The sequence below is a fragment of the Diplotaxodon limnothrissa genome, linkage group LG14, assembly GCF_057381915.1.
Source record: "Diplotaxodon limnothrissa isolate DT_005_m linkage group LG14, D_limnothrissa_male_GT1.1, whole genome shotgun sequence".
Taxonomy (NCBI): domain Eukaryota; kingdom Metazoa; phylum Chordata; class Actinopteri; order Cichliformes; family Cichlidae; genus Diplotaxodon; species Diplotaxodon limnothrissa.
The window spans coordinates 30,398,621-30,411,425 of NC_140609.1; the positions used below are offsets into that span (position 1 = coordinate 30,398,621).

Below are 12,805 nucleotides of genomic sequence, written 5' to 3' on the forward strand. Positions count from 1 at the left end.
GAGATTCTGTTGTCTTCTTTTTTTTTTTGCCTCAGAATTTTTTTTATTTTATTCTCTCATGGTGGCATTTCTAGAGAAAACGGAGAATTACCCAGTGGACCTACTTATACAGCCAATCTTTTGCTTTCTGTTTTGTCTGCAAGATTTGTTACTTTTGTTTTCTGAATGAAGTTAAGAAAGAATAAATAAAATAATCTTTTTTTCTTCACAGTTGTATTTCACCTGTAGTGCAGATGTGCTAAACTTGAGTTGGATGTAGCTGTACGCCTTCTTGGCCCTATTTAAATAAATAAATATCCCACAGTTTGACAGGTGCACATACAGTAAAGAGCATGTTCTACTTGCTTGTGACAGACCAGTGACTGATGTTTTAACCCCCCTGTCTTCTTGTGTCATGACATGAGTGAAAGTCATCTCTAGTCAGTTCTCATCTCAAAGTCATTATGAGGACTTTCTGTGAAGGTCCCCCTAATGGAAAAAGTCCAGTTTTTTGTTTTTTTTTCTAGAGGCACAAAAATGGCTTTTTTTTTTTCTTTCTTTTTTTTTGAAAAGTTGAATGTATAAATCCCTTTTATATCCTGCTACCTTAGTCATAGCTTCTCACACCAATTAAACATTCACTGGCAAGCACAAGAGTTTTGTTCCTGCTAAGTTTTATCAATAAAGTTAGCTCTTGAATATGGAAAAGACACACAGTGCAGTGACGCTCCAGTTCCTTTCTCAGAAGTTTAAACTGTGTGGGCTCAAATGACAAACTCAATGTTGCATTTATTATGGGAGAGTCTGTACCTCGACTCTGCTGATGCACTAAAATCTCAGGTGGAATAGAAACTTCTGACCTTGAGCTGTACTGGTAAGCAGGGTAAATGTCTGCACTTTTGCATAAACAATATAGCTGCTAATAAAAAAACATTTTTTTCCATTTGTTTAATAAGAGCAGACATCTGGTTAAGGCTCCAACAGAAAACTATCAGAAGGGAAGAAATGGCTGCTTTTCTTTTTTTGCTTACCTTCCAGCACAAGGTTTATTATGAACTTAAAAGTATTTGATGCAATCTTGATTAACACATACAGCAAAGCTTGTGTGTGGGGGGGAAAAAGTTGCAGTATTACAGAAATTTGATGTATTTTGTTGCTAATACAAATATTTAAATTAAAGCGCACCTTTAAAATTTCCATGAATATGAGGAACTGAGGGTAGTTGTTTTAAGGAACTCACCAAAAATTCTTTGACCTTTCAACTGTATTCATCATAATAATTCAAACTTCCTTTTAACAGGAAGAGACCTCCAACAGAACCACATTCAGGGACTCATTTGGGGGTAAAACAGAAAAAACAGGAGCATGGAGAGGAGTTAATGATGTGAATTAATGGCATGTATACTGATGAAGTGAGGCGAGTGGAGACAACATGCTCAGTACAGCAAGGAAAGTTATCTGCCTGAGCCAGTAGTTTCATAACTGAGGGATGCTTCAGTCACCTAATCCAGATTTATCTCTAAGGTTTATCTGTAGATAATGCTTTATTTTTGGTTTTGGTTTTTTGCAGTGAAAGAAAACAACACATTCAAATTCACATAAATCATAAACACAGTTTGCAAATTTACTGTTAAGAGTATTATATGGGACACTCGGTTCAGTCCGATATTTAATAGAAGCATCATGGAAACTGTCTCTCAGCTTTACATTGATGTTTCTTTCCAGATGTTTGCAGTAGTTTTAAGAGTTGCTTCCTGCCCTCAAACAGAAGAATGCTAGCTGCCATGGCAGAATTCAAGCTGTCCACATCAGGAACAACGGGAATAAAGAGCCTGTGGCCGTCAGTTTTCTCTGCCAACTGGACTGCTTCTAGACTCAAACCATTCGTCTCACCACCTATCACAAGAGCAGTTGGGCTTTGAGCCCAACTGTCATAGTACAGCTTAGTGTCCACTCTGGGGAGTGAAAGTCCCTCATGTTCAGAGTCCGAATCAGAATCGTAATCCTCGTACTCCATGTTTTTGCGGTTGGGTCTTGAGCTGACCCAGCCGTAATCTCCAGCTTTGGAGGGTTCAGGAGACACATTAACCTCTACTTCTCTACTTCTGTCAGGGCTGCCACTGCTGTCGGCCACGTGGACAGTCACGGGTTTAGGGAGATGGTTTTCAACATCATCCCAGTCAAGGCTGGGATAGATGGGAAGGCGGAAATGGGCGCCCATTGCTGCACGGAGAACTTTAGGCTCCCAAACATCCACACAACCTGTTTGAAAAAAATGCAAAGTTCCCAAAATTCAAAGGAAGGTTTCACAGGATTATTAATTTGATCTCTAATAGTTACTGTAAACCTACCCTTTGTGAGGAGGGCATTATGACAGCCAGCAGCAGCAGCACATCGCAGCATAGTCCCGAGATTCCCAGGATCCCGGATGTTGTCACATATCAGAGACAAATGCACTGAGTGACCTTTACTTGCAAAGTTTAACCGTGCCGGATCTGGGCGAGAAAATATCGCTGCAGAAGAAGAGGTCAGAGTCAGAAATAATTGAGATATTAGTGCTTCATCATGAGCCAAAAAAGAAAATCTGACCCTTACCGATCACTCCCTGTGGGGCTACAACGTCAGACCAGAGCTTGATGTCCTCAAACTTGACTTTCACTAGTGTGGCCCTTCTCAGCTTATCTAAGGGCAGCTCTCTGAGTCGATCCACCGTGCTGAAGAACACAGTCTGTGGTTTAGCACCAGCATCCAGGGCGTCACAGATCAAACGCCTGCCTTCAAGAAGGATTTTACCTTGGTGGTCCCGAAATGTCCTGGAACGAGCCACACTCACTAACCTCCTAGAGCAGAGACGTGGAGAAAGAGGAGGAGAAGGAAGGAATGGCTTCAGAAGGATGAGGACAGCTACAAAATCTATGTCTACCTTGAGACAAGATGTTGATGGAGGCCCACATGCACCCGGGTGTCCTGACATACATACTGCAGTTCTTGACCTTCTCATAAAATTACACAGTTCCTCTCTTGGCACCCTATCATATCCTTTCTCTAGATCCACAAAGTTACAGTCCGACTACTTCTGACCATCTCAATATTTCTCCATCAGTTCTCTCAAAGCAAACATCACATTTGTACTTCTCTTTCTCACTCACTGACCATCACCTCTCTCGTTAATTAAGCTTCAAAAACTCTTTCCCACATCTCCATGGTATGGCTCATCAGCTTTATCTCTCTGTGGTTGCTACATCTCGGCACATCAACTTTGTTCTTGCTGTATTCCTAATAATTGTGCTTTTGTTTTGTATGCCAGGGCCCATGGCCTCTGGCTCAATCACCTCTGCTACTGCCCTCACTCGGTGAGACTTACGCCAGTCTTTTATCTCCAGGCGAAGCCCTCTCATAGCGCAGTCCGTCCACTTCATTCTTTGTCACAGTAAAAGCATGTTTCGTAGCTGACTGCTCATCAGTCCTCGTCCTGACAGAGTTTCTCTCTTCGTGATGCTGTGTACCTGCAGATATGATTCTTCCCTTGGTCTCCCTCTGGATCTTTGGCTCGTCTGACTGAATCTGAGGCACCTTTACGACTTTTCCCGTCTCGTTTTCAGGAAACAGCACTCTGACAGGTTTCCTCCTCAGTCCGCGTACATACCGTTTTGATTCCACAGTGACACAGCTCCTGGTTGTTAGGAAAGCATGTCGCTCTATCATGGAAATCAGGCAGATCATGCTTCTTGAGTACGCTGCCATTTTGCCTGCTTTCTTCTTCTCTCATCTGTCAGGATGTTTCAAAAATACAAGCTAACCCGCCTAGCGCCACCAGTTTTTAATAGCTGATATTGCGTTTACAAATTAAAAATAAACCAAACACATTTGGTGGCGTTATTAATGTAATTATTTAATAACATAATGTGTTACAAATTGTTAAACGGGTCCTATAGTAGCCGTTTTTTTTGTTTTGTTTTTTACATTTATTGATGCTTCAAACTTGACGCTTGATCATAATCTCGCGAGAAAACAATGACACATTGGTCAAACCATTAACCTGAGCAGTTAGGGGGGGATTGTGAATTTTATACATTGTACTTTAACGTACAGTCGCCGTTCTTTGCTTTAATACTAGAGCAGCACTAATAATAACGACAGGTGGTGTAACACATTATCCAGCGGTTTTTTTTTTTTCGTTTTGTAGTTTTACTTGCAAATACCCGGTATGTGTTCATTGGCGATTACCAGTCGAGCACAGAAAAATCGATACGACCACAGGTAGCACGGCTGTCAACAAATATGGCTTTGAGACGAGCGTTGCATTTTGTTTTCAAAGTTGGTGACAGGGCTAAAACTGCCACCTTTTACAGAGATGTTCTAGGTATGAAGGTAAGTTTTCTGAGCTGCATTTAAATGTAGGATTGGACTGAAGCCGCCGTAGACTAGCAGCTTTTGCTGATGTCGGATAATTTCAGGGTTGCACAACCTGAGCAAATTTCCGTAGTTATCATTGTATAAGTGGAAGTGGACATCACTGAATTGTAATGTTCTCACTACTTGTTATTTATTTCAGATTTTAAGACACGAAGAGTTTGAGGAAGGCTGCAAGGCAACTTGTAATGGGTATATAAGACACAACTCCAGTTGAATCTTGAGCTCAGTATAATGCTAAATAAAAGTCCTGTGGGGGAAAAAGTATTTGCCACCTTCCTGTTACACTTTCATGTTTCAGATCAAGGTCAAACAAATCAAGGCTTAGTGAAACGATGTATTGCCCCCTAAACCTAATAACTGGTTATGCCACCTTTACGAACTGTAATCAAGCGTTTAAGATAACGGTCAAAAGGTCTTTCACGTCACTGTGGAGGAATTCTGACCAACTCTTCTTTTCAGAATTGTTTGAACTCAGCCACAATGGATGGTTTTCCCACATGGACAAAACGCTTTAAGGTCTGGACTCTCTCCCTCCTTTTTTAAGCCATTCAGAGATAGACTTGCTAGGGTGTTTTGGTCTGTTTCTTATTGTTGAATCATGAACACTGACCTTAAATGAGGCAAGGGAAACGTGCAGTTCTTTATTTATTTTTTTTATAATTGAAGTCTTTATTTGTTTTTAACATTTCACAACACAAAAACAAACAAAACAACCAACAAACAACAACAGAAAAAATATATATATAAAAAATATAATAATAATAATAATAAAAAAAATTAAAAAATTAAAAAAACTCAAATCAGTTAACTCAAATCTTTAAGTCATTCCCTTACTGAGTGCCTACACAAACAAACAGTGCAGCAAGCGTACAACATGACTAAAGATAATTGCCCTGACCAAATAAGTTCCAACCATCTCAGCCAAAAACACGTCCCCACGATTCGTCAAAACCCTCCCTATCATCATTAATCCTAGCCAAGAGCTTTTCATACGACACCATTTTCAGCATAGTTTCTTTCCACCTATTATATTCTGGTGGAGACGGTTCCTTCCATACACTGAGAATAACTCGAGCCGCTGCGATCACCCCCACCTTTATAACCACAAAGTCATATTTTGAAACCCCAGGTAATACTGACCGATCCCCTAATAAGCACAGTCTTGGTGACAGGGGTATCATCAAACCAATCCACCTTCCTATTTTGTCCAATACTTTTTGCCAAAAGGGATAAACTTTCCCACATTCCCAAATAGCATGTATAAATGTCCCTGGATCTGAACTACATTTCCAGCATACATTACTGGGACTAATTCCCATTCTATAAAGTTTGGATGGAGTGAAGTACCACCTGTGTATTAATTTATACTGAGTAAATTTACCCCTGGCCTCTCTTATATATTTATCAGAGAATGACAAAATTCTGCGCCAGTCTTCTTTAGAAATTGCACAACCCAGATCCCTCTGCCATATAACCCTCAAGTTTTCACATATCTCTTTTTTTGGATTGTTAAACAGTTTGTAGAAAACCGCCGCCCTATGTGCTGTACTGGACAATTCTAAAAACTCCACCACCATATTCGAGCTTTGAGCAAATTTTCCTTTGGTAACACAATCCCTTATTTGTAAATATTTCCAAAAATTATTTTCTCTTGTCAAACTTTATTTTCGGGTTATTTCAGCAAATGACATAAACACTCCCCCTGAGTAAAGATCACTTATCCTGCGTATGCCTTTGACAAGCCATTCCTTCCAGAACACAGTTTTCCGCCCAATCCTTACAGCAATATTGTTCCATAGCGAGGCATAAGGTTGTCTTAGATGAGATGCTCCACACAACTTGTGCACCTCCACCCAGACAGCTTTGGAATACCTGAGCACTGGGTTATTATGAGAGTCTTGTCCATTAGTTGCCGCGCCCTGCGAGAGAACATCCAAAGGTGTGAAGGGGCTCGCTAGTTCCTGTTCGATCTTCATCCAGCTCAGCTCAGAGCCCGATCCTGTCCAGTATTTGGCCAGTCTTGACAATTCAAAAGCTAAATTATACAACTTCACATTTGGGAGGGCCATTCCCCCAATGTCTTTAGAGGCCCACATTTTCTTTATATTCACTCTCGGCTTCTTGTTATTCCACAAAAAATCTTTGATTAACTTCTCAATTCGACCAAATATGTGCAAAGGAATCCGTACAGGTAACATCATGGAAACATAATTGAACTGTGGGACCACCATCATTTTAATCACATTAATTTTACCCCATAGTGTAAGATTCAATTTACCCCATTTATCCAGATTTGTTTTTATCTTTAGGAGGAGAGGTTCCACATTTGAAAGCATAATATCCTCCAAGTCGGGTTTTAATAATATTCCTAAATACTTCATACCTGAAGGTGAGTACTTAAAATTGAATGGGGTAACGCATCCAGAATGACATGATGCTGACAATGGCATGCCCTCTGACTTGTCCCAGTTTATCTTATAACCTGACAACCCTGAAAATGACTCAACACACGTGAGTAGCGCTGGTAGAGACTGCATGGGATCCGTCAATACTGCTAAGATGTCATCAGCATATAGAAACAACTTGTGTTCCATACCCCCTGCATGAACACCTCTGACACCCCTGTTTGCTCGAATAGCCAAGGCCAGCGGTTCCAGAAATATTGTAAAAAGCAACGGGGACAAAGGGCACCCCTGTCGGGTCCCGCGAGTAAGATGAAAAAACCCTGACACCAATCCATTTGTCAAAACCGCTGCCCTTGGACTTGCATATACAGTTTTGACCCAATTACAAAACCCAGGCCCAAACCCAAACCTTGCGAGGGTCGTCATAAGGAAGCCCCATTCCACCCGATCAAAGGCCTTCTCAGCATCTAGCGAGAAGGCCGCAACCGGGGTTAGGTTAGATTCGCTTCTGTGCATGAGATGAAGAAGTCTTCTAATGTTATCACCTGAGGACCTATTTTTAATAAAGCCAACCTGGTCACCATTAATGATATCTGGTAATATTTGATCCAGGCGGGAGGCCAAAACCTTTGTCAAAATTTTGCAATCAACGCCCAAAAGGCTTACAGGCCGGTAATTTGCTGGGTCCGACAGATCCCTATCCTTTTTAGGATTAAGGGAGATCAGTGCTTCATTAAACGTACTCGGCAAGGAACCTATCTCCAATGCCTCAAGGTAAACTTTATGCAGGACTGGGGCTAAAATATCGATATATTTCTTATAATACTCAATCGGGAAGCCATCCAAGCCTGGCGATTTCCCATTCTTCATTAATAAGATCGCAGCCCTGACCTCTTCTTCCGTTATAGGCTCATCCAGTCTCGTTTTCTGTTCCCCAGAGAGAGTAGGTAATTGTAGACCTGAAAAAAATGTCTCCACCTCCCCTTCATCAAGCGCACCAGCAGACGTATACAAATCTTGATAAAATGATTGGAAAACTGAGTTTATTTCCTTCGATGAGGTTATCACTTGGCCGTCCTTCTTAATCATAGATATATTATTCAAATTATCTTGCTGCTTCAGTTGTCTTGCCAATAGTCTTCCACTCTTTTCGCCACCTTCATAAAATTTTGTTTTGAGCCTAAATAAGGCATATTCCGCCTTTTTGTTATAAATGTCATTCAACTGGTATTTTAATTTACATATAGTCTGATATTTATAATTTGAATATTGACTCTCTAAGTCCTTCTCCAACTCCCGTATTTCTTTATCCAAGGTTTCTACCCGTTCTAGATCACTTTTCTTAACTTTTGATGCGTATGCAATCATCTTTCCTCTTATATATGCTTTAGACGCTTCCCAAACTGTGGCTACTTTGTCTGTGGAACCCATATTGATTTCGAAAAAAATTTTGAGATCCTTTGTTAACTCCTCACTAAAACTCTTGTTCTGCAACAACATCGTGTTAAGCCTCCAGCGGCCCCTCTTTGTTCTATCCGTGTTCAAGTCAATTTGCAACTCTACTGTGGCATGATCACTAATAGCAATGGCACCAATCTCACAGTCTACGACTGACTCGACCAGAGACTTTGATATTAAGGCGAAATCTATCCTCGAATATGTTTTATGACAGTTGGAGTAAAACGTGTATTCCCTTGAACTGGGATTAACTAACCTCCAAATGTCCGTTAAGCAAAGATCCTCTGTCAGTAAATGAACAGCCTCTCTGTCCCTGGGTGTAGACGTACCCCTGGGATTACTCTTATCAATTATCCCATCCATCACCTGGTTGAAATCCCCAGCCAATATCACGTGCAGTTCTTTATTAAATGTTGTTCTGGGTTCTTTAGTGACTAGATTAGTTGTTAATGCACTCCTGGAGGAATTTTGGTAGGTTGGCCACTAATGGAAAGGTTCACAACTGTTTAAAGTTTTCTCCATTTGTGGATAATGGCTCTCACCACGATTTACTGGAGTCCCAAATCCATACAAAGGGCCTTGTAATGCTTTCCAGACTGATAGTTCAGTTAGTGACTAACACTATCAGTGACTTTTTTTCAAATGTGTTTCTTTAGATCATGGCATGATGTGTTTCTTTTAGATATCTTTCAGCCAGGTTCTGTTAGGTCTGTCTCATTTTTTTAAAAACATTGCCAGTGGATATTTTTTTTAATTCACTCAGGTTATCTTTGACTAATATTAAAATTTGTTTGATGGTCTAATAAATATCACTGTAACAAACATGCAAAACATACAAAATCAGGAAGAGGGCAAATATCTTTTCACAGGACAATGCAGATGTTGATACACTAGTGGTAAACCTGCCTTCACCCCCTACCCATACAGCCCTTATGATGGGAAATGGAGCAAGACAATGGTTGGCTTTGGTCCAGAGGATGACCATTTTGTTGCTGAACTGACCTACAACTATGGTGTGGGAGAATATAAACTTGGCAATGACTTCTTGGTGGGTGAGAGTTTGTTTTCACATTGCATGCAGGAAAAGATTGTCTTGTTATTCAGTGTACAGTGGCAATAATGGGATATTTGTACGTGTGTTTTCATGTTAGGGGATCACTCTGCAGTCGAGCCAAGCTGTAAGCAATGCTAAATGTCTCGGGTGGCCTCTCACTGAGGTGGGAGAGGCTCTGTATCTGACTCAGGCTCCTGGAGGCTATCCTTTCTATCTGGTGGACAAAGAGCAACCTCATAATGGTGAGTGTCACACAAGTCAAATCTGCCTGCTCCTTCTTTAGCTTCTTCTTCTTTTTCTTGGGTTTCTAGCAGGCTGGATGCATATTGTTTTTTTGGGGGGGGGTGTTGCTTCATAAACCTCCATCAAGGATCAAATCCTTACATGCAGTCTGGTATCCACAAACTTAAATTAATACTTTGTAACTTCATATTGATCAGAGTTCAATATTGACTTTAGAGAAAAGGCTGTAATATCCATTCTTGACAGTTCTGATCGCGTAGGGTTTCTCTCCATGACATAGTTGGAGCGATCTATCAAAACCTGCTTACGAGTTTCCATCTCCTCACATGTGCCACACATGTTCCACATATGGATGCTTCCTCACTAGTGACAGCTGTTAAATCTGTCTCTGACCCTGTATGAAAAAAGGCATATGATCACTGAGCTGGAATCAGAATCAACAGAATTAACAGAATTAATCAATTATGTGGAAAAAGTGTAAGCAGGTGCTGGGTAAGAATTTTAAGGAGACCCAGATGTCTAAAGTATAGCAACTCAATTCTGAATCTTATTTCTTTTAAGGGTTTATTTGTGCACATCCAGAGTCACTTTCCAGCAGTCATAAAGCGTGATTATCTAAACACGGATGATCTGATATCGTCGTGTTGGTGTTGTTCCTGGAACAACATAGTAAATGTTGTTTCAGGATCAACATTGCAAGTGACCAATCACATTGTTGTGACGTTATTCTTTGGCGCGCCAAGCCATTCGTGCACTTATGAAATTCTGCTTAGCGTTTATTAAAGGGTCAGGGTCCGTTGATCGGCGGACAGAGGCGATTTCTCGCAGCTTAAGTACAGTTTTTTGTTTTACGGCGGTTTTTCCCGAAGTCGCAAAAGTATGACGTCACAACATTCTGATTGGTCACTTGCAATGTTGATCCTGGAACAACATTTACTATGTTGATCTGGGAACAACACCAACACGACGATATCAGATCGTGCGGTCAAATAAGTCAAAAGATATAGACCAAAAACAAATGCCCATTGCGGAGGACATAAATTAATAGGCTGGTTCTCAGGAGTGTATATATTTATTTTTTCATATGCAGCCGATGACACACAAATGTAGTGTGTTCACACAGTGGTTTGATCCTCTGCATGTATCCTTAGCGCAAGATACTGAACCCTGAGTTGCCCCGGTGTGTGTGTCTGTGTGTGTGTGAGAGAGGTTAAAAGAGACAATTTTATGAATATGTGTGTTTATGGCTGAATGCAGCTTGCAGTAAAAAAGTGCTGCAAGTGCTCAAATAGAGTAGAAAAGGACTACAGAAGTACCCATCTGTTAACCTGTTAACCACTTACTTTCTGTAATCTGTTCCCAGACCCTGTGCAGAAGGTTTGTCTCGGGGTATCAGACCTCCAAAGATCGACCCACTACTGGTCCACACTCTTGGGGATGAAAGTGATGGACAAAAATGAGGAAAAGAAGACGGTGCTCATGGGATTTGCAGACAGTCAAGTGAGTCAAAGAAATTAAATGTTAAACCCTAAGATAAGTTTAAAATAGTTCTATTGTTGAAGTTTGAATTGTATGTTTTGCGGTTTATGTTGATGCCTGAGTAATATGTGTCAAATTCTTTGTAGTGCAAACTGGAGCTTCAGGACATTGGAGGGATGGTTGACCATGGAACAGCTTTTGGGAGAATAGCGTTTTCATGCCCGCGGGAGCAAGTAAATTATTATTTTCTAAACGGCTAATGTCAACTTGCAGATAAACTATTTCCAACAACATTATAATGAGATATTATTATGCTCCTCAGCTGCCGGTTATTGAAGCCTTGATGAAAAAGGAAAATCAGAAAATTCTCACCCCATTGGTCAGCTTGGACACTCCTGGAAAAGCTACAGTAGAAGTGGTTATTTTGGCTGACCCTGTAAGCACGTTCCCAAAATAATGCTGAAATGATGTCAAATTCATTAAGTTAACAATATTAAACGTAAAATGTTTGCTTTAGGATGGCCATGAGATTTGTTTTGTGGGAGATGAGGCCTTTAGGCAGCTTTCCATGTTGGATCCCAAAGGGAATGAATTCCTTGATAAGGTTGGTGTTACTATAACACATAGCCCTCAAATGCTTATCCAGCATGTGTCAGATATTCACTGTGCTTGTCATCCTTTTAACACTTTTCAGGCTATGGCTGAAGATAAAAGTGATGAATGGTTTGCCAAACACAACAAACAGAAGACTGCTGCATGAGATGGAGCAGCCAACCTGTCAGTTTTCATCAGTTAATGAGGATGAGATGCCGCGCAACGCACCTGTAGCATAGATCTGCCTTAGGCTGGCAGCGTAAGATTAATTTTGTGTTATGTAAAAACATTTGTGCCCTGAGATGATGTAATGGACCACTTGTTATGGATTTTTTTTCCCAATAAATATTCTTCCTAAAAGCAAGGCTGAGTGATGGGCAAAAAACATTAAGTTAGTTTTATCTATAAAAGACATTTCAATGTGATCTTAATTTTAGGCGAAAAGGGGACACTGAGAGAAGTTGGGGCCAACTTAATCTCATAATAAAGTATCACCAGGACTTCATAGCTTAAATTTGGTCTTGCACCTCTACTGAGTCTCCACCAACCTTATGTGCAAATTCCTCTTACAGCTGTAGTAAAACAACATGTTTGCACAGTTCCTAACTGATTTTGTGGTAATTATAAAACACAGATTACTCAATGGGCCCACCATGTACAGGCTCTATGGGCTTTTGGTCTTATCCTAGAAATATGACATATCCAATAACGAGCCACAAAACAACAGAAATGAGGCGCAAAAAGATATGTACAAGGACTGCAAAGACATAAGATGGATACACTCAGATGCAAAAATGACCAAATGACATCTGCATGGTCTGTGGTTCTCTTTTTCAGTTCTGTTGTTTGTGCACATGAACCTGTTGTTTTATATTCTATCCATGTCTACCTGTATTTAGAAAATATGTGCCATATACCATAATAGAAAATAAAGGTTTTATATGTATAATTAAGGAGAATTGCCTGATTTTGTATGTTCTTCCTCATAAGTTGAAGCATTTTGCATATATGCAAACAATCAAATGACCAAACGGCTGGCAGGTGCAGGGATGTTACCTGAGAATGTAGAAATACGTTTTTTCCCTAAGGGGGATGGCAGAGGAGACTTGTGTGCACAATGGGAATAAACTGTTTATTTGGTATTTGTAAAACTGATGTATGACTGGAATAAAGGTTG

At 40.4% G+C, this 12,805-nt stretch overlaps 2 protein-coding genes across 2 annotated transcripts; one reads left to right on the top strand and one right to left on the bottom strand.

Annotated features, from left to right (window-relative positions):
* Positions 1 to 1,605: 1,605 nt before the first annotated feature.
* Positions 1,606 to 3,723, bottom strand: mrm3a (mitochondrial rRNA methyltransferase 3a). The gene is made up of 4 exons (XM_085371138.1): positions 3,344 to 3,723; positions 2,575 to 2,819; positions 2,331 to 2,492; positions 1,606 to 2,241 (listed from the first exon to the last, which is right to left on the bottom strand). The coding sequence occupies exons 1-4, from the start codon at positions 3,721 to 3,723 to the stop codon at positions 1,661 to 1,663; spliced, it is 1,368 nt and encodes a 455-aa protein (XP_085227264.1). The 3' UTR covers positions 1,606 to 1,660.
* Positions 3,724 to 4,236: 513 nt separating this feature from the next.
* Positions 4,237 to 12,576, top strand: glod4 (glyoxalase domain containing 4). The gene is made up of 9 exons (XM_085370699.1): positions 4,237 to 4,350; positions 4,535 to 4,584; positions 9,186 to 9,306; positions 9,410 to 9,554; positions 10,919 to 11,055; positions 11,181 to 11,267; positions 11,357 to 11,470; positions 11,552 to 11,638; positions 11,729 to 12,576. The coding sequence occupies exons 1-9, from the start codon at positions 4,261 to 4,263 to the stop codon at positions 11,792 to 11,794; spliced, it is 897 nt and encodes a 298-aa protein (XP_085226825.1). The 5' UTR covers positions 4,237 to 4,260; the 3' UTR covers positions 11,795 to 12,576.
* The last annotated feature ends 229 nt before the right edge of the window (positions 12,577 to 12,805 follow it).

Bases quoted from the DNA above. Each gene is read 5' to 3' on its own strand.
- mrm3a (XM_085371138.1), bottom strand. From the start codon at position 3,723: ATGGCAGCGTACTCAAGAAGCATGATCTGCCTGATTTCCATGATAGAG. The intron at 2,493-2,574 runs GTAAGGGTCAGA...CTTCTTCTGCAG, and splicing joins AGCCCCACAGGGAGTGATCG to CGATATTTTCTCGCCCAGAT. The intron at 2,242-2,330 runs GTAGGTTTACAG...TTTTTCAAACAG, and splicing joins TAATGCCCTCCTCACAAAGG to GTTGTGTGGATGTTTGGGAG.
- glod4 (XM_085370699.1), top strand. From the start codon at position 4,261: ATGGCTTTGAGACGAGCGTTGCATTTTGTTTTCAAAGTTGGTGACAGG. The intron at 4,585-9,185 runs GTATATAAGACA...CTACCCATACAG, and splicing joins TGCAAGGCAACTTGTAATGG to CCCTTATGATGGGAAATGGA. The intron at 11,056-11,180 runs GTGAGTCAAAGA...AATTCTTTGTAG, and splicing joins TGGGATTTGCAGACAGTCAA to TGCAAACTGGAGCTTCAGGA.